This window comes from Pelobates fuscus, chromosome 3 (genome assembly GCF_036172605.1).
Source record: "Pelobates fuscus isolate aPelFus1 chromosome 3, aPelFus1.pri, whole genome shotgun sequence".
NCBI classification, from domain to species: domain Eukaryota; kingdom Metazoa; phylum Chordata; class Amphibia; order Anura; family Pelobatidae; genus Pelobates; species Pelobates fuscus.
This window is the reverse complement of record NC_086319.1, coordinates 184,738,805-184,760,308: the sequence shown is the minus strand read 5'-3', so window position 1 is coordinate 184,760,308 and position 21,504 is coordinate 184,738,805. Positions and strand designations below refer to the sequence as shown.

Genomic DNA, 21,504 nt, shown 5'->3' with positions numbered 1-21,504 from the left:
CCGCGGCTATGCGTCGTGACCACTTTGCTTCGGTACGTAGAAGTTACCGAACCACTCCGTTTTTACCGATCAGGTCAACTTCTGGTATCTTACACCAAACCATACAAACCAGTAACTACCACTACGTTGGCCAGATGGGTACGATGGCTCTTATCCCTTGCAGGGGTAGAACCGAATTTCGGGGCCCACTCGGTACGCGGGGCGGCGGCTTCGCGTGCATACTCGGCGGGAGCTTCACTCACGGACATCCTGCGCTCGGCAGATTGGACTAGAGAAAACACCTTCCGAGTTTTCTACTTTCGACAGACATCTCACTCATCTTTTTCGTTGTTACCGCAGCGTTAAAAATGCAAAATAGGAAGCCTCCTGTCATGTAATAAAATTGCAGATTATGTTAACGTAGTGTACGTATAATCTTAATTTTAATAATGACAGGAGGCGAGTATTTTCCCCCCCATAGATCTTGAGATTGTTCCCCCCCTTGATACTCGCTGTTTATAGCATTTTACAGACAATTGTGACATCATGACAAACTGTTACATTCCTAGCATAAACCTCACGTAAACAGTATAGAATTTACTAGTTAACTTCTCATAGTTACTGTCAATACTATAACCTAATACTTAGTCATGTTTAGTAACTGAATCAGGTCTAGGTTGCATGCGGACAATAGTTCACTTCCACATCTTTCACCTATTTCCGTTTTTTTCCAGCATAAGATGACTTGGGAGCCGGACAACAATATCCATCAAGCTCCAATCCAAGCTACGTTCGTTCAAGTTACAGAGTTCCAGTTTAAAAGATACCTCACAACCTGACGTTACAGGACTTCTCACATCAAAGAAAGAGGAATAGACACGCCCACTAAAGACTTATATGCAGGCTATGTTGGCCTAGGATTGGTTAAAGTTTTTTGATTGATTGACTTGTGCTGCTGGAGGCATAAGTAAAGAAAGTTATGCAAAATACTCGCCTCCTGTCATTATTAAAATTAAGATTATACGTACACTACGTTAACATAATCTGCAATTGTAGTCCATAGTGTTTTCTTTATTACTTCAGTCTGCACAGATGACTAACAGACCACGTTTTTAAGCTTGCACACAGCTGATCTAATTAATGGTTCCAGTAAACTAGTTACCTCTGAGCTCAAACAGAAAAATTCCTGAAGCTTAAATCCCCTTTCTCTGCTTCAGAGTGCATGGGAATAATTTGTTTTGATTCTCTACCTGTGCTACTAGCACTGTTCTAGAACAGCAGTTTTAAACTAACTGATCCAAACTCAAAACTGGTTCCCCATAGCAATTTAATATGTCCATACTGGTTAAAAAAAGGCATATATCATTTATAGGGATCCAGATAACTGACCACTAAAAACCATTTATTCTACCGGCCCTGCATTTGCCAGTACAGTGAACACTCCTCTGAAACTAGGGAGAGATTAATTAAGGTGTTTTACACAATTTTAGTTTTTGAAACTGCAAAAGGGATTGATGGTAAATGTTGCAATTGAAGAAAGTGTCAAAAACTAAGACCATATATATATAATTTGGATCCATATCAAAACATGTAAAAGAACACTCCAAGCACCTTTAATCACTACAGCTCACTGAACTGACCATGGTGCCAGGAGTTACCGTGTAAGTAGTCAAACTGTTTAAGAATGGGTTGACAGTTATCTGGGGTAAGACATAAACTCCTATGAGCATCCACTTGCTCCCCAGGTTTAAGCCCTGCTGTACGGGTCTGGATCTTTCAATGAAAGCATAAGCTGAGCACTCTCAGCCAGTGAGCATGGCCCTGCATGCGGGGCTTGATGGAGTTTCCATTTAAAGATGAGGTATCAGTGGCCACCTATTGAATAACAAGTAAGTTGTCAAACCGTAGTGGTTATGGTGCTTGGAATGTTCCTTTAAGGACCATTGTTTTAGAACATGGTTTATTTTATCTTGGGAATGTAGCAGACACAGAAGATTTCCAACAAAAATAATTTCTGAGACAGACATAATTTGTGTGTGTGTGTATGTACAGTATATATATATATATACATTACATTTCTTTATTATCCCTTTAAAGAAAGATTATTATCTTCAACATTATTAAGCTTAAACGCCTACCAAAAGCCTTTTAGATTTGCCTTATTGGAAACTTATTTATACATGAATATGTTCCTCAAAATAAAGATAATCTGAAGAACAAAATTGCTTCTATAGAAAAATGCAGCGTAGGTATTATAAACTATGGGAAAATGTCATTGGAGTTAAACTATAAGCACGTGTAAAGTCTGCGTTTTATCAGCAACTTCAGAGTTACAGAACAGCAACTTGCAATCATTGAGATGTGTCAGACAGCTAAACCTGATGAATTGTAAAGTTCTACTGACGGTTCATAATTATATAGGAGTAAAAAGGGCATATAAGTTGAACTGAGAGGGTATGTTGAAGACCTACAGTCCATTCAGACTTCAAAATGTGGACATAGTTCATGCAGATTTTCGGTTCAGAATGCAGCCAGACCGAATACCGCCAGAACTGAATGCTTCATATCTGAGACCTAATTTATTTTTTTTGTAAATTCTTTATTTTTGAAATTTCTGTAATTTCTGTTAATATTTATCATACATTTCAAGCATGCATATCGGTTGTTTGTCGATAGTTACTGCCTGTGTTGTCATCAAATATGCATGTACTGTCACTATTTCGACTTCTGTGATGGGTTAGTCTCGGGTGTGGGGTGGGTTACAGAAAAAAGAGGGGTGGGGGGGTAGGGTGTCTTGTCATATACCTGTCGCTTATAATTTTGTAGGTGCATGTTAAGGAGGAGAGGGGGTACACGATACAAAGCCATGCAGTTTCTGTCCTTATGCAGAGTAGCGCTTACGGTATGCGGGTTTTCCGTTTTGGGTGTCTCTGTAGACAACACGTCATTTTTATCGTGGGCTTCCATTTTTGGGGCTTCCATTTTCAGGTACTTGCGGTCCAATGGTGATTGATGTGTTGAAGGTGGTACCCTCTTTGACTTGTTGCCATTGTGGCGGATGAGTCAGGAAGATGGGATTTTGTAGGAAGTATGGCTGTAGTTGTGTATTGTCGGATGTTTCGTATTGTGTTGCTTGGGTTGTACATGACTTGAGGAGTTCGTGCTGTGGTGGGTGGGGGGGGATAATGTGTCAGTCTTTTGGATTTGGAGGTGTGGTGTGTTATTGTTGTCTTTGGTGGCCGTGTTGTAGGGGGATGCAGTGGGATTCCTTGGTGCTGGGTTTCGGTGTGTGAGAGGGGTGGAATGAGTGTGCTGTAGGTGTGAGGTGTTCTGGTGAGTGGGTGTTGGGTTGATTTCGGTGCGCGTTCAATTCTGTTGGTGTGGGGGGGGTGTATGAATTGTGTCGTCTGTTGGGGTTGGGGGAATTTTTTTTTTATAAATCTTATTTTTCCACTGGCAGCACTAGCAGCCAGTGGGCAAATAGTTTAATAACCCTCAGGACTGCAAGGATTAATTATGTGCGGCTGCCGAGCACTTGTTAGCCAGCCACCACATGGTGGGGCTATTGAATCTATAGCATTGGTATATAGTGTTCCCCACAATAGTCCCCACTCATTAGTGACAGGTGTGGGCTCTAAATTCTATAATAAGGGGGGAACCTAGTGTCCCCCACCCATTAGCAGCATGTTGAAGTACAAAATAATACAACTACTTTTTAATGCATATGATGCATTCTCATACAAAAAATATGAATTAAGAGAACAATTTAAGCACAATTCATACTATAGCTCATTGTGATGATTTTAAAAATAGAGTTGAAATCTATTGTTAATAAAATGTACAATTATCTTAATAAATATGTTTGTTTTTTTGCTGGATTATCTTCTTTAATTTTGAGACCATCTACTGCTGTTATTCTGACACTTAAGAAAATGAAAAATTATAGCACTATTAATAATATTGTAAATATGTGATCTCACAGATCATTTCTGTACTTTCTCCACAGGCATAGGACCAGTACTGGGACTGATATTAGTACCATTAATTGGATATGCCAGCGACAACTGCCAAAGTACCTATGGTCGAAGACGTCCGTTCATCTGGATTCTCTCTCTTGGGGTCCTTCTCTCCCTTTTCATCATTCCATACTCAGATACTTTGGCCTCCTACATCAGTTGGGGTGGGAAAACGGTCCACATTTATTTCCTAATTTGTGGGGTGGGATTGTTAGACTGCTGCGCCCAAGTTTGTTTCACCCCACTTGAAGCCCTTCTGTCTGACCTTTACGATGACGATGAAGGCTGTGGTCAAGCCTTTGCCACCTTCTCTTTCATGATCAGCATAGGTGGATGCATAGGGTATCTGCTTACCTCTGTCAACTGGAACTACACATTTATGTCTCTTTACCTGGGTGGACAATATGATTGCCTTTTTTCAGTGCTAACTTTTATATTTATAGTAAGTGTCCTTGTCACTATGAAAGCTTCTGAAGAGTCAGTCTGTAGAACACCACAAGGGTTGGACAATTCTTCTTTCACATCAATATCCTTTTCAAGGTGCTGTTGTGTGCCAAAATTAAAGGTCCGCGGCTTGAAATCCAACCCTTTGTTCTGCTTATTGAGCTTATGTTGGAAAATTACCCCTAAAATATATCACAGCTACTGTCAAATTCCTAAGATCATGAAGCAGCTGTGTGCTGCACAGCTTTGTAGCTGGATGGCTGTAATGTCATTCATGTTGTTCTATACAGACTTTGTTGGTGAGGGATTGTATAAAGGAATTCCAAGTGCAGCGCCTGGAACAGAGTCAAGACTTCGGTATGATGAAGGTAATACTATATACAACATTTCAAGCTTTTTTTTCTCTCCTTACTTTTTAAAATTTGAACATCAGTTTGGGAATATAGAAGACCATTAATCAGACCATAATAGTCTAAAGCATAATAGTCTAAATAAATTAACATTCATTCCAATTATTTAAAAAAAATTTAAAGGAAAAGAAAAAAATAATTTAAATATTTATATAGAGAAAACACAAATAAAGTATTTACATAACAGCGTGAGAAAAACATATGCTTTAAATGAAAATAGGTCTTTATGGAAGTTGTCAGCAGAAATGTGTGTCAATATAAAAAGAGGAAAATAAACTTGAACTTAGGTTTTTGAGCCAAATATGGATAACCAAAATTTTAGATTGTGGATACACCATGCTTAACGGGACATGTATCACTTTGAGACAACTGTTTAATTAACAGATTTAACTTTAAATGAGAAAGTTGTCTCATTCTGTAGGCAGAATATTCCACACCCACACACAGGGTGGGCACTGATCTAACCAATCAAAGTCCTATCCTTGGGAATGGTGAAAAGTCGAATTGCATGTGTGTGACTCGGTCACACATGTCCAATTGAAACATTTTGTGATGTCACTGATGATAGCCTAGGACACATGCCAAACATGGACGCACATTCACAGACATCACTTCTGCTGTCTTGCAGGGTGCACAATATGCCTCCAATTAAGTCTGCCAGTGCTCTGGGAATCCTGTAGATACCTATACACACTGCAACAGGGGATGATGAGAGTAGCTTTGAGAGGGATGGGTAGAGTTACCTAGAACACAGCCTATCTCATAAAGACTGTAAGCATATAACAGGTTTGTACTGCTTCTTTAATAGTAACACATAAACTGGAAAACTGTGTATAATAAGTACCTTAAATATAATAAATGGTGCAGCCGCTTCAAGGAATATGGGTGACTGATAAAAATAAAGCAACATGGTGGAAGAATATCTCAATAAATACAGCTTGTGAATCTGTGTGTCTGCATCTGTGAGTTTGTGAATTTCTGTGTGCGAGTGTAAAGCTGAGTGTGCGACTCTTTGAATCTTAGTGTGCGTGAAATGTAAATTAATAAACGTTAGAATATTAAGCTTATGCCTAGCACGGATGGTAAAATTCACTATCGGGATAAAATAGAACTGCCTGTTTGAGGCAAACAATGAGGTGCCCCAAATATATAAAAAGCCACATGAATGCAGAATATATTGAGACACACACATCATACACAGCCAGCACATCACACAATAAGCATAGCCAACACACCACACAGCCGGTGCACACTGGACTAGACAGACCATGACAAAGGGAGAGACTATGCGAGTACTGAGGGTGAAACAGTCAGTGTAATTCACAAAACTCAGAATTGTCTAGCCTAGGGATGTAACAAGATTAATTTATACAAGTGCCAATTTCAAATTCTATTGAAATCTGCACTTTTTGTAAGTTTTTGAAAAGGACACACTTCACACAAAAAGCATTTCAGCAAGCTGAAGTACTTTAAGGGACATATCTCTTTAAACCTCAAAATGTATCCTACATGTTTTAAATTTAGAATCAGTGTACAAATAAGAATGTGTTACATGGCAGTTATGTACTACAAAGTGTTACTTCAAATATTTTAATGTGATCTGATTTTAAGATAAATATAGTATATGTATCAGCACTTTGTATCCACTTAATAGCAATTCAGATTATGTTACTGGGTAAATGTGTACTTATACTGCTGTTTCATTGTGAAAGGTTCAATTGCCTGTAGGCCAAAATAGACACCGTGGGTTTGTCCAAACTTTTTTTTTTTTTTTATCAAAAGGTTACAACTGTGTGGCAGATCAACATTTTGTTGGAAAATATGTATAAGAAAAAGTTATTTGTCTTTTTTTCTTCTTAATTTCTTTATTGGTTAAATGACAGCTCTGAAAATGCATATACTTAACATTGTGGTTAGGGACAAATGCCATATAAAATTAGTAAGATTAGGGCCATATGAATAAAAGCAAGTCAGTTGAGTTGTGTGCCAAAAACTGACGAATGGGTAGGCCTGAATAACGTAGGCACACCTAATGAAGGAATAACAAAGGGTGTGATGGGTGGGACTCCAACCTGACTAAACACCAAGATGTAGGATGATAAAGGCCAGAAAACACCTTCCACAACTCCAGGCATAAAGCCTTCACATTCATGGAAAATACACAGTGTATCAGAAATAGGTGGTGAGGTGTATGCTATTATGTTTGTATTTATCAGTAGCATTGTTAGGGGTGGGCCTTATATGCTGAAGTCAGGGCCGGACTGGGGATACGAAGCAGCCCTGGAAAAAAATCTATGCCAACCCCATAAGTCATTGTGCTATGTAGGGTGTTGAGACATATATATATATATATATATATATATATATATGTGTGTATATATATATATATATTATTGATACATTTCTTCTTCTAATTCAAAATATTAGTCCTTTCAGGGTAATTAAATTATACAGTAAAGCATACTCACATCACACACAGACAATCTTACTGATGCACACAAATAGGCTAATTGACAGACAATCTCAGTGACACACACAGACAAGGTTACTGGCACACACACAAATTTAGTACAGACAAACTCTGATACACACACAAGCTTACTACAGACAAGCTCGCTGATACGCACACACTCTCCCTACAGACCAGCCCATTGACACACACATGCTCCCTACAGAAGAGCTCACTAACACACAGATTCACTACAGACAAGCTCACTGACACACACATGCTCACTACAGACAAGCTCGCTGACACACATATGGTGACTACAGACAAGCTCACGATCACACACATGCTTACTACAGACAAGCTCACTGTGCACACATGCTCACCACAGACAGGCTCCGACACACCCATGCTCCTTACAGACAAGCTCACTAACACGCACACACACATATGATCCCTACAGACAAGCTCACTTACACACACAAGCTCACTCACTAGCAGACACACACACACACAAACTCACTAGCAGGTGCGCAGACACACAGAGGCTCCCTCACTAGCAGATGCGCGCGCACACACACACACACACACACACAGAAGCTCACTCTCTCACTAGCAGATGCGCACACACACAGGCAGACAGTCACACACACACACACAGGCAGACAGTCTCACACACACACACACACACAGTCACACACACACACACAGTCACACACACACATACACAGTCACACACACAGGCAGACAGTCACACAGGCAGTCACACACATACAGTCATACACACAGGCAGACAGTCACACACACAGGCAGTCACAAACAGACATACTGATCTGCTTCTTACCTCCACTTCCCTTGGAGCTCCTGGAGGCTGGTTGTTGGGGAAGCAGGGACTCCTTCCTGCTTCCCATGCAGCAGTTACCAGGATCCCCGCCGCACGCTAAGCTCCGCCCCGCCTCACACTAGACTCCGCCCCTGCCGCACCCTAAGCTCCGCCCCCACCACACGCTAGCCCTGCCCCCGCCGCAAATTCTAAAAAACATTTTTTTCATGATCCCGGCCGGCCATATGTCCTGTGCCGGCCGCCTGGCTCCCCCTGCTCCCATGGGGCTCTGTGCGGCTGCACAGCTCACACATGGCCTGCTAGGATTACAGGAGCCTGAGCAATGATAAGGGCTGTCAGCCCAGCCCCAGGTGCCGCGGCCCACCGGGAAATTTCCCGGTATCCCGGTGGGCCAGTCCGGCCCTGGCTGAAGTTCCTGATGTTTGCTTATAAATCTCCGGGTCCTTTCAGGGTTCGGACAAGGGATTAATTAACAGCCTGCCCTTTAGTTAATTTCATTTATTCAATAAAACTGTAAATATATTGTTAACAACACTTTTATCTGCCCTCTTAAGAACGGTTTAATTTTTTTACTAATGCATTTTTTTATTTTGATTGCCTTACCTTGGGACTTCGTTATCCATTATTATTTTGCTTCATGTCCCATGAGACTAAGCGGTAGTCTATGCTTCTAAAAGAGAAGCGTTGGATTCAATCCTTTATTATGGCAAGCACTACAGGTGCAACTTGGCAATTTCTGTGAATTCACCCTGTTTTACAGTGTTTCTTTATGAGAAGCATGGATTGACCAGGAGATTATTCATGCTGATAATCTCCTGGCAAACAAACGGAGCTGTGGCAAGAGACCTTCTCCCCACTGAATTACAGGTAAGTAACCCTTTATTTAAAAGAAAGAAAGGGAGGGCAAGGGGGACCTAGGACATTCATGATCACTTCAGTGTATTTGCTTATGGCACTTCAGGAGTTAACTACAAATGAATCTACAGGCTTCACAATAGTTTAGAACGTATATCATGACATCATTTGATAAAAATAAAGCTCTGGAATATTTCAGTTTTATATTTAAAGTAAACACTAGGGTTGGGGGTTACTGGGGGCTGTAAGGAATCCTAGATAAGGCTTACATATGTTAAAAGATATTCTGGCATATCTTTTAATCTACAGAAACCGCAGTGGAAATTAAAGACGGCTGTCTCTCTATAAATGTTCCAGTTAGAGACATTTTACTAGCTGCTATCAGCTTTTAGATTCATCATACATTTTTCACATAGTTAAACTGGCACAATCAAAAATAGAACAGTAGTGCCTATTCTCGGTCTCAATTAATTCTTCATTATACATTTTCAGGAATTTAGGCTCTAAAAATGTTTTACAATTTTAGGGATTTTATTTGCTAAATAGTTATTTGTGGTAAGATTACAACAGCGTTTGCAAAATCTAGCGTAAAATAGACCAATGGGAAAGCGGGCAGAGTCGAAGAATATGTGCCCTGCTATCTAGGCCTAATTTTTGAAACTCACTACAGCTCACTGCTTAGGGAATGATACTGCTAACAAAATGTAAAAATTATTTGGTTCTGCAAAATATCGCAGAAAAGAAAATCTATATACATGAATTTGTATGATATGCCTGTACACCCACTAACTTGCTGAATGGCATTCCCATAGTATCACCATGAAAACCATAAATGAAATGCAGCATTTTGCAGTTTCTCTTAAACATTTTCTAAGCCATGGTTTTCAACCATTTATTTACATTGATTATGTTCCAATGTAATACCATTTACTACTGAGATGTAAATTTACTCTGGCTTTAGAAAGTTTTTTTATGTTAAAGTTTTTGTTTCAGATTCACTGAAAGAAGATCAGACTAACAGAGACTTTAGGCTATCAGAAATGACTGAATTTGTTAAAATGGATGCTGAATCTAATCGTTTTGGCATGTTTTGTAGTGGCTTCCTTAAAGGAACACTGTAGGGCCAGGAACACAAACATGTATTCCTGACCCTATAGTGTTAAAAACACTATCTAGCCACCTATGCCCCTAAATGCAGTAACATCTTACCTTTATTTCCAGTCTGCTGGTGCTGGCTCTGCCCCTGACCTGCCTCCTTGGCTGACATCATCAAAAGTCAATGGATTGACTGAGAATATAAATTCTAATTATCTCAACTAAGGAGGCAGGTCAGGGCAGAGCCAAATGCCACTCTGGCCAATTAGCATCTCCTCATAGAGATGCATTGAATCCATTCATCTCTACCAGGAAAGTTCAGTGTCTTCATGCAGAGGGTGGAGACACTGAATGTAAGTGTTGCACACTGTGGAGCACTGCTACAGGAAGCACCTCCAGTAGCCATATGAGGAGTCGCCACTGGAGGTGTCCCTAGGCTGTAATGTAAGCACTGCCTTTTCTCTGAAAAGACAGTGTTTACTGCAGGGGCTGGCTATACTCACCAGAACAACTACATTAAGCTGTAATTGTTCTGGTGACTATAGTGTCCTTTTAAACTAATACTTTGGGTTGTTTGTGATGTGGACTTTTTTTATTTATCTATTTTTATTTTATTTATTCTATATCAAAGGGAAAACAGGATTGACATTTTTATGTTAAAATGTGATTTTGTAATGGATAATCTTAAATTTATTAATTTGTGTTTTCAGATAGGAAATAGAGGCCACACGATGCTTTGAGAATATTGTAAACTAATGAACAAAAATAAAAGTGCATTTAAAGTTTCTTATATGCTCTGTATGAAGAGGCACTGCACCTCTGGGTTAATTTTACCACATTTCAAGAAGCTTCATATTTTGTATATCTTTACTCAATGCAATTAGCAGCACAAAAAAACAAAACATATTAAAAACAGACAGTATGTATATGAGGTGATTTGGACTTAATCACCTCTTCTTTCATTGTTGCTCAATCCAAAGGACAGGTCAGAGTTTTTGCTTCTCTGTACTTTGTGTGAATAGTGGTGTTTTATTTGAATTGTTTATCTGAATTGTTGTTATGACATCCCTTCCCTCATCTGTCAACTCTGTGCTAACTGCTGTATGTGATCTTTATTCCTAATGTGGCCACTTTATCTCCCTTATTTTTACGAACCTTTGGGTTAAATTGTTGGTCCCTCTAGGACTGTGTGTATTGCATTGCAAAGTTATTGTGGCATCCCATCCCTTGGTGAGCCACAGTATTATTGCAATTAATACAGTTGTTGCTGTGCCTATTGCTTCTTGGTTAAAGTGAAACTGTCATGGTTTACCTGGCCCTCCTCTCCCCTGCCGCTATCTCATCAAATCTTTTGTAACTCCCATGTCCACCCACACTCCTCCTCTGTTCTTTGCCTACTTGCAAACCTCCTCCATGACACCCACACCCTGTTTTCCTTGTAAGTGTACCAGCGTCTGAATGGAGTTGCGTCACATCAATCCAGATGTCTGGAATTTACAGATCGTCAAAGGCTCCGTGATATAGTTTACTACTGATCCTCTGCAAGGGTTTCCACCTCGCTCCATCCAATTCTCGGCGAGCAATGCCCACCTCATAGACACAGAGGTCCGAGAGTTGCAACTAATAGAGCTATGCAGCCCGTCACAGATTGCGGAGGTTTCTTTAGTAATATTTTCTTGGTCAGGAAAAAAAAACATAGTCTTTGGACCTGTGATAAATCTGATGGATCTCAATGCTAACATGGTTTACTGCTACTTCAAGATAAAGGGTATACATCTTTTGAGGTACCTCGTCCTGGAGGGCGATTGGTTTATGCATATATGTCAGCTCCTGTCCATCCAGCCAAACAATGTCTATCCAGCCAACCAATGTTATCTGCAGTTTTGCTGATGGGGAATTCACCTGCCTTCCCCTCAGCCTCAGCTTGTCTCTGTGGTGCTTAACCAAACTTCTGAAGCCAGTGGTCGTGCACCTATAGGCACAGGGGATTCGCTGTATTATCTACTTGGATAACATTCTGATCTTTTGTTCTGAGGCATTGAGACTACAATGGCAGACTCATTTTTGTTGTGAATTTTCTCGAATCTCTTGGATTCAATCTGGACTGCTCCACTCTAGATACTTCCCAGGCGGTTCATTTCTTGAGATTCAAGATTAATTCCACTTCTTGTGTGCGCCGGTTACCTACTTCACATATCTCATCAATATGCAGGGAGATTCGCAGGGTGCTCCACCGCAACTCCCTTCCACTTCGGTTGCTCACAAGGATTGTGGGACTTTTGGCATCCTTTATACAAGCAATATTTCCAGGACGGTTACACTACCGAGTTTTATACTGGAGTCAGATGCCAACCTTTTGAGCTGGGGCACAGCCAGCGAAAAGGGGGTGCACAGGAACGTTCACTCCACTTCAATTATTTGGAGCTCTAAGCAGGACCATTAGCCAGCAGCCTGGTGAAGGGGGGTTCCAACTATTGCATCCTGCTTAGAATGGACAATGTGTCCTATATGCGTTATATCAACCACCTCGACGGCACACAAATCTCACATGGATTGGTTCTCCAGGCATTGGAGGGACAGCAGTTATTGGGGACTGGATACATTGATGTTCTCTCTCCTATTATCAATGAGAGACCCTTCATGTTGTATCTGTTTGCCTCCCAGAGCAATCATCAGACTTCTGGATGCTTTACTCAAGGGGCATATGCATTTCCGCCCTTCACAATGGTCGCAATGGTCAATCACCATATTTCCAGACAGCAAGTTACCATCCACTGTTCCTGGATGTTCTTGAATTGTCATGCGAGGACCTACTCCTTCTGCCACATTACCCAATGCTTCTCATGGATCTGTGAGATATCCCTTACCTTATGCTTCTTGAAGAGAGTCTTCTTCTGTCTGGTGGCTTGGACTCTTTCATGTTGATGAGCTATCACAGGCGGCTAAGGACCTCTTATGGGACTCATGGTCGCCTGGAACCCATACTTCCTTTTTGTTACTTGTCCTCCTGGGGTTCCTAGTCTGGTTGGTGTGTGTGAAAAAGTATAGATAACAGCCTCTGTCTCTACCGTTCTAAATCTTTTGTCTACACTCTTTTCCTCTGGATGTTCTTACCACTCCATCAATGTAATGTGATCTGCATCTCAGGTGTTCAGGTCCCAATTTTAGGTATCCTTGTATGCAAGGATCCCTTCATCTGCCTTTTGATGTGGGGCATATGTCCCATGGGTGCCAGGTAAATTCACTGATGGGATGTTTCTATTATTTTGTGTTTTTTTGCATGATTGGCCGGGTAATGAGAATCTTTCTTTATGCCAGGAATGTCTAGTGTAATTCCGTTGGATGTTTGCGCCTTGCGCTCAAAATGTTTTTAAGTTCAGATCCGCAGTAGTGCTGGGTTTCAGCCTTGGTCCCTTATATCAAGGTTACGACACTCTTGCAATCTTCTCCTTCGATCCAACTGTTGTCTCCTACGTATGCACGCAGTTACTTATCTTGCCAGATGGTTAAGATGGCTGTTTTTTCTAGCGGGTATCGATCCCACCCTCATTCCGTTAGGGGTGCTGTGGCGTCTTTGGCTTTTTGGTCAGTTGCTACTTTTTTACATTCAGCTGATTGGTTCTCCGTATGTTTTTTTGCATTAAGAAAGTCCACTTCGGGGCAGAGTCAAGCTATGGAGCTGAACGGTCGCATGCAAACTGCGCTCCGTGACCAGCAACCTGTTAAATGTATTAAAATCCCCAAATCGCCGTGAGAAACCGGATCCCCAGGCAACCCAAGCCAATATGGGTCGAAAAGTTAAAAAACAAAAACCGGACAAGCCGAAGCCAGGCACCAGCATCGGGGACTTATGGAGGCAAGCACATGGCTCCTCTTTACCCAAGATGGCCGCCTACCTGGGCGAGAGCTCCGACCTCTCAGACGACCAGCTCATGGAGCCTGAGGACTTCCACATGCCCTCCCTACGAGAGCCAAACCAGAGACCGGCAACAACTACCACCAAACCGGACTCCGCACCGGTGACCAAGGCGGACATGCAGGAGCTGTTGGCAGGCCTGCGGATGGACCTCCAAGGGGATATGGCGGCCTTCCGCAAAGACTTGCAGGTCCTAAAGGGTCGGATGGGAACTATGGAAAAGGAATCCCACGACACAAAGGCACAAATCGCCCACCTGCATCAGGAGATACAAACACTCCACCGACAACATGCAGCCACGGAACAGAGGTTCGCGTCAATGGAAGATTACAGGCGCAGCAAAAATCTTTAAATCAGAGGCCTAGCTGAAGAGATCCCGGACACAGAAATACCGCACTGCGTGAAGCGGCTGATAACGGCGATACTCACACCTAAACAGGCGAAAGCGGTGACGATTGAAGAAATGTTCCGCATCCTGAGATCATCGAAGGCACCCACCACAGCCCCACAGGACCTAATAGTCCGTTTTCAAACAAAGCAAGACAAGGCTGCAGTAATGGGGGCACTCAAGGGAAAAACCGCCTACAATTTTGAGAACTCGAACCTCACTTTCTTTGCCGACTTATCGGGGAGTACCATGGGGTGGCGCAAGACACTACAGCCTTTCACTTCGCTACTCAGAGCCAAGGACATTCCTTATCGCTGGAGGGGATCTCATGTCCTAACTGTCCTCCAGGCCGACAACACCTACCCAATCCGGGACCTCGAAGGACGAACGGCCATCTTGGAGACTCTGGGCCTCCCACGGGACGCACTCACTACCGGAGGAGCGAGCGCCACAGCCACGACACACACGTGGGACCCGGCAGGCTCAGCTCCATTTGTGCCACGAAGACTCCACGAGGATAATTACAAGGCAGCCACTACCTTAACCCCGGACATAAATTCTAGAAGGGGACCTGCTGCCAACCTACCTATGTAGAACTCAACCAGTTCGTGTTTAATTGTTTGCCTGTTACAGAGACCCTAGCACCGAAGACACTCTGCAAGCACACAGCGCTTGCGGTAACCGCATCATCTGGTGTCCTCCTGGCGACCTCGGGCAAGTTGATGTTTAACAGCTCTTTTCTATCCAGAGCATTATATGTGCCCCCTCGGACTAGAGCAACACTAAGACTCTGTTTACTGCACTGCTTATACTGCCATGCATGTCACTGTGCTTCAGCTGTAATTAGTAAATCTGTACCATTACCGTGTTACCATGTTATTAATATTAGTGCAATGACGCCATGGGAAATCAACCTGCCTGCACTACAAATGTTTCTGAGCTTCTAGCATTAGGTCATGACCACTAGTTTGTAATCATAATATGCTAGAGGTGCAACTGTTTATTACCACTACACAAGGGTAATCTATAGCAGCGCCATAATCTACTAGTAATGTTCAACACGTAATTGTCTAGTCTGTTTTTGTTTTAACATGTATATACACTCACGCCAATACTAAGCATGTATACGTATATATGAACGCAACTATGGCGCATGGAAAAGCCTGTACCTAAAAATCTAAAAATGCGCACGTATCGCTACCACTGTTTAACTCGTTGATATGCACATGTACGCTGTTGTGGCGTCCGTCAATATTTCTGTACAAACCTGCGCAACAAAAATAAAGAATTCAAAAAAAAAAAGAGAGTCCATGCTAACCAGCATTTCAAATAGCCAAAGATGGACACTTTTTGTAGTGATTATTCATGGTGCGGTAACAGGGCAGCAAACGAACAAGACTGTTAGACAACATAATGAGCTTTTATAACTCACCATGTAATGCATAAACCACTTAGAACAAGAACACCATATTTAATTATACATACATATACAATTATACATACATATACATAATTTATAAACACATTTACTTCATATTAGGATGGAAGTAGAATACCTTACCACTATAGAACTCACTATAGAACTATACAAACCAGTAATTTACAGACTTATTTACTAAAGTGAGAATTCAAAGTGAGTGTCAAATTTAAGGCCAGAGTAGCTGAACTGAAAACGTAGCTGACTTAGAGAGATTTTTCTGATTTGGCTTTTTTTACCTTAAAGGGACACTCCACTGCCCAAATACAAAATAAATAAAAATAATTGTTTAGCAGATATACCTCAAATGAACACATGCATTTAATTATACATTTTTTTCATTGGGGATATATCTAAAAACAGCTTGCAAAACCTGCAGTTCCGCTGTTTTTGCAAATCTCCCCTTCTAACCCAGCCCAGACTTCTGTGACTGTCCAATCACAGATTTCCCAATGCTGCTCAATGAAACATCTTTGCAAGGCAGATGCACTGAACAATTGCTGCCACTTGAGTTTAGCTTCACTGAAACATATTAGGACACACTGTTGACACATAAAGCATTTCAGCAGCCTAAAATGCTTTAGATGTCGGAAGTGTCCCTTTAAATTTAAATTCACTTTGAATTCTCACTTTAGTGGATAATTCTTTTCGAGTTTCTAGAAAAGACATCAAAGTAGGATAAAACTTGTGAATATAGAATTCACAGAGCCCTCCAAACCGTATATTTGGTGGGCTTTGTGGAAGTACAGTTATAGTTTTGTATATAAAATGTGATTTTTTTTTTTTTTTTTTTTTTTCTTGCTGTCTGGGACTACTTGCATGTGAGACAGAGAACTGCACGACCAAATTGAGATACTGTCACTTTATATAAATTAAAACTAGTACTTTTCTACCCACCCAGTTTTCAGTATGACAATATTTATACTCATAAACCTAAAATCTGCTGTCCATCTTCCCACAGGAATCCGGATGGGGAGTCTGGGACTATTTCTTCAATGCGCCACTTCAACCTTTTTTTCCGTGATTATGAACAAGCTTTGCAAGTATTTTGGATCAAGAAAAATCTATCTTGCCAGCATGGTCACTTTTACATTTTCTGCCCTGGTCATCTGTTTTTCGCAGAATATTGCAGTAGTTACTTTTATGTCATCCTTGACTGGGTTTGCGTATGCTACACTACAGACACTTCCATACACCTTCATCTGCTTATACCACAAAGAAAAAGATGTACGTATTGTAATTTTAATGTTTTTGGTTCTTGTTTTTGTGAAGTATATTTTGTTTTAAAAATATCGATCAGGTCTAACCAATTTATAGCTCGCTGGCAAAAATAAATAATTAAATGGTGGCTTATCAATTAAGGGCTCTTCTGTCAGCCGGAGCATTTATATTCATCTGTTATCATGGAGAACCTTCACTGCACTGTGACAAAGGGAGTGAATAATTTTTATTTTTAGTTTCTATCTATTTAGATGAATCAGATAATATTTTTATAACTAATTTATTTTGGTTGACATTGATAGATACATTTATGGGGGTTTCCAAATTGCCAGGTTTCATTTGATCCCCTCATTAAGTAGGTAGGGATTTAAGGATGGGTGCATATTGTTTGGGTTGGTTGCTGGCTAGGGTCTTGAAGACCACAAAACACCTGGTGTTAACTTTTAGGACAAGCAGAGATAATTCACTTGTACTCTATTAGAGGGTTCTTTTAATTAGTTAAGCCATGTGGATTATCACTGGCATAAGGGGCTTATGGACTCACTAATCACCTTCCACCAAAATCATATTGGTTGTGGAAGGGGTAGGGTCATTTACCCAGCTTTTTATTCCCTCCACTACAAGTTACATGGTTTGGAGGAAAAGGGAGCATTCACTAGGCCTGCTTAGTGAATCTGTAATTCCCCTGCTCTTTGTGCAATGGGTGGGATTGAGAGACTGCTTGACTGCTCCTGCATGTGAGATAATGCACATACACCCTCTGTCTCTACTATTGCTACACAGGGCACACATCTTTCTGCTCTATTCTTAGAGGAGTGTAATTTCAAAGGGGTTGGTCTAATTTGGAGACAGCTAAATCATTGCTATACACTTTTCCACCAAAGTGAGAATTGCTGGGAATTCCAAGTGAATATCAAATTTAAGGACAAAACAGGCAAACTGAAAAAATAATTGACTTAGAAATTTTTCTTATTTAGAAATAAATATTGAAATGCACTTTGAATTCCTGGCATTTCACACTTTAGTAAATAACCCTGTAAGTGTTATATTCTTGAAATAAGATACATCAGTAAATTCCTCAGTAACCGTTTTTCCTAAAAATAAGCAATATATTGTGACGTGTCCATTTCCACTTGATCCTTGTTTTTATCATGTCCCTAAATCCTGTTTTACGAGCTACACAAACATGTATCTTTATAGCCATGTAACCCTTTCTCTTGGTATATCTGAAAATGCAGCCTTTTCATGTGTCTCCTGTTTATTTCTATATTTTTGTTGTGGGATGTACAACGATATACTTTAAGATCTATTTAAATCTTTACAATAAATGTTGTCTTTTTTCACTAGATGTTTATACCAAGACCAGTGGAATTTAAGTCTCCAAATGGAAATACTCTCACCAAAGAAGCAGTATATTTTGCACCTGATATACCAAATGGCCACAAAGATGGTACTGTGAAGCAAAGCAGAGGGGTTCCGAACAAGGAAAGCGTTGTGTATAGCGAAATTCCTCCTGATCACCAATACTACTCCAAAAATATCTTTAGTCCCGAGAATGAAAAGAATGAGACTTGCAAAGATCATTATACCAAACGTGGCATTGGACTAGACTTTGCAATCTTAGACAGCACCTTACTTCTCTCACAAGTAATTCCTTCTCTATTCATGGGTATGACTGTACAGTTAATGGAAAGCGTTACAGTGTATATAGCATCATCTGTTATTTTTGGTATTTTTGCCATTTTCCTGGCAAACAGAATAACATTTGACCAAAAAGACTCCTGGAGCTAAGATTCTCAAGCCTCACACTTTCTTTACATATTTAAGCAACAAGTGTGTGTTTACAGAGTTCTATGTTTACACTTACAAAATAAGTTTTAATTTTTGTAATTTGTGTTGAAGATTTTTAGAGCAGGGTAAATGATTATGCAGAAGCTCATGTCAGCTGGGACTGTGCACAACAACACTGACAATTCATATTGTGTGAGTTTTTGTGCATTGTGCTAAACTGGTCACCAGGCAGGCTATTCAGTATTTTGACTGCTTCTCACATCTAACAGAATAACTCAAATTCCCTAAGGACTACGGGCACCATATAAAACTAGAGAGATGATTCTGACCACTGAAACACAGCAACTTGCCAGTTTTATAGAATATAACAAAAGAAAAAAAAACTCAGATTATTTTTACAATTACATAATGTATAAAGATATAAATATATTTTTTTATTTGTACTTTTGTTTCATGAAAACATATTATGCTAATATAGTACATTTTTGGTTGCGGACGTGCTATCCAAAGGCTATACATGATCTTGGCATAGATTGCCAAAGAATGTTAGTCAATATAATGTAAAAATTGGCAGGTCTTAGAAGGCAAGTACAAATGCTTTACATTTGCAGCACACACAGATAGATAGTAACTAAGCTATTATTACCTATATAAAATGTATGTAATAATTTGTTTATATTGTTACCTAGAAATCGGTAGAGAATGTGTTGCAAATTCTAACTAATCACACTACTACGAAAACTTAATTCTTGTAGATGTATTCTTTTGGATGAAAAATCTCAATAATAGCTTTATTATTTATCTTGAGATCATTAAACTGCACAGTTATTTTAATTCTTCATATAGCTATTTATATCCACATGCATATTATATTAAATATGTAATATTTGTAGAAATGTGCATACTGTGTAAATTTAATCTTTGAATATTCTGGCATATTAACTATCATGTATGGTAGACCTTGTGTAACTAAAAAATAAGCTGCTAGATATGTATGTATTTATAATATGTAAGAACCAACGGTACATGTGTTATTGGATGCAATCTCATTATGTCTTCTCATATATGTTGCTGGGGGGAAGCTTAGGGGGCTGTTTAGCCCTGGATCTCAGTTGGTGGAGGGGGCAGGAGGATACGTGTGTTGTTGTTTTTTTTGTTGTTTTTTTTTAACATCAATCATTTTTTTATTTTTTTTATAGCAGCCACCTACTTTTAAAAAGAAACCTCAGTAGTTAAGTTCCTTTCCAGAGTACTTAAAGTGACTGTCAGGAGTGGTGCTGGAGAACAGAACTTTGCTGTACACTGTTAGGTAGCATGGCAGGATCGCATTGATTGCCTGGATGTGCAGCATGTGCTGGTTTGCGGCTATACTTTCATTGAGATACAGCACTCAGCTGCACTCTGTTTATTGCTAGAGAGGAATCGATATGTCATGACATATCCCTACCATTCCGTTAGTGTAGGGGTCATCATGTTTTACTGTAGATTGAAGACCTAGTAACAAGTCTGGGTCTTACTGTAGAACTAGCTGAATACTGGTTGAAACAGGGACATTTCACTGAATTGCCATTATTGTCATAACAAAATAAAGTTATTAAAATAAATATATACTTAACTGATATTTGTCTTTAATTTGTGAAAGTAACTCTTCAACCAACAGCTTAGACTGAAACACAAACACGGAATCTAAAATCTCTACATACAACAACACTGACAGTATACAGACACTGCAACATAAGCAGGACCTATTGCAATGAATGATAATGAACAGTACCCTACATAGAAACATAGAATGTGACGGCAGATAAGAACCATTCGGCCCATCTAGTCTGCCCAAGTTTCTAAATACTTTCATTATTCCCTGGCCTTATTATTACCCCCAGCCTATTCCACCCAGCCTTCTAATCCTTGGTCTGTGTACCCATCAACCATGCATCTTACACAAGCATCTCTTCATACTGATGCTCCTCTGGCTTACTAAGAACTTTACTGGTATGGGCATCCACCTGGTCCTGTTACGGTTACACCCTACACTGGTACATAAGTGTATCTGCCTATGGCCAAGCCTATGCAAGTTGTGCCAATGGCCTCTTCAGTTTCACTTGTTAATAGGATTAAACATATTTACAGGTTACTTTCAGGTTTACTGGATCTCCTTACACAGAGATAAAAGAACTGCATCCAGGGGGTAATTATTGAAAAATCATAAGGAAACAGATCAGATGTGATCTGTGTGCTTTAAAAACGTTTATAGGGCTGTTTATAGTAGGAATGTGTGATGTGTTTTTCAGAGAATGAATGCAAGATTTAATTGCATACACATAACATTTAAACATAACTCTGGGAATTCTTTTTAACATGAATCCCAAATGTGCCTTGGCAATTTCTGTTTTCTGCCCTATATTCAAATTATAGATATATGAATCTTGTATCTGCTCTTTATATTTTTGTTTTACCTTGATGATATTCTTTATCTCTGTAACTTCAAGCCATTTGAATACACTTGATATTGACACATGGCTTTGAGTTTATTGAAATGTGGGTGCTGGAACAAAACTGTTCAAAATAATAATTGTAAGTAAGTAATTCCACATTGTTTGAATGCTGAAGGAATGACTTTTT

At 40.0% G+C, this 21,504-nt stretch overlaps 1 protein-coding gene across 1 annotated transcript in view; it reads left to right on the top strand.

Moving 5' to 3' along the window:
* Nucleotides 1-20,443, top strand: part of LOC134600980 (solute carrier family 45 member 3-like) — a 66,638-nt gene extending 46,195 nt beyond the window's left edge. Inside the window, exons 3-5 of the mRNA XM_063445384.1 lie at nucleotides 3,986-4,807; nucleotides 16,832-17,097; nucleotides 18,439-20,443. Coding sequence (XP_063301454.1) covers nucleotides 3,986-4,807; nucleotides 16,832-17,097; nucleotides 18,439-18,882 — 1,532 coding nt within the window. The 3' untranslated portion in view covers nucleotides 18,883-20,443. The remainder of the gene's footprint in view (nucleotides 1-3,985; nucleotides 4,808-16,831; nucleotides 17,098-18,438) is intronic.
* The last annotated feature ends 1,061 nt before the right edge of the window (nucleotides 20,444-21,504 follow it).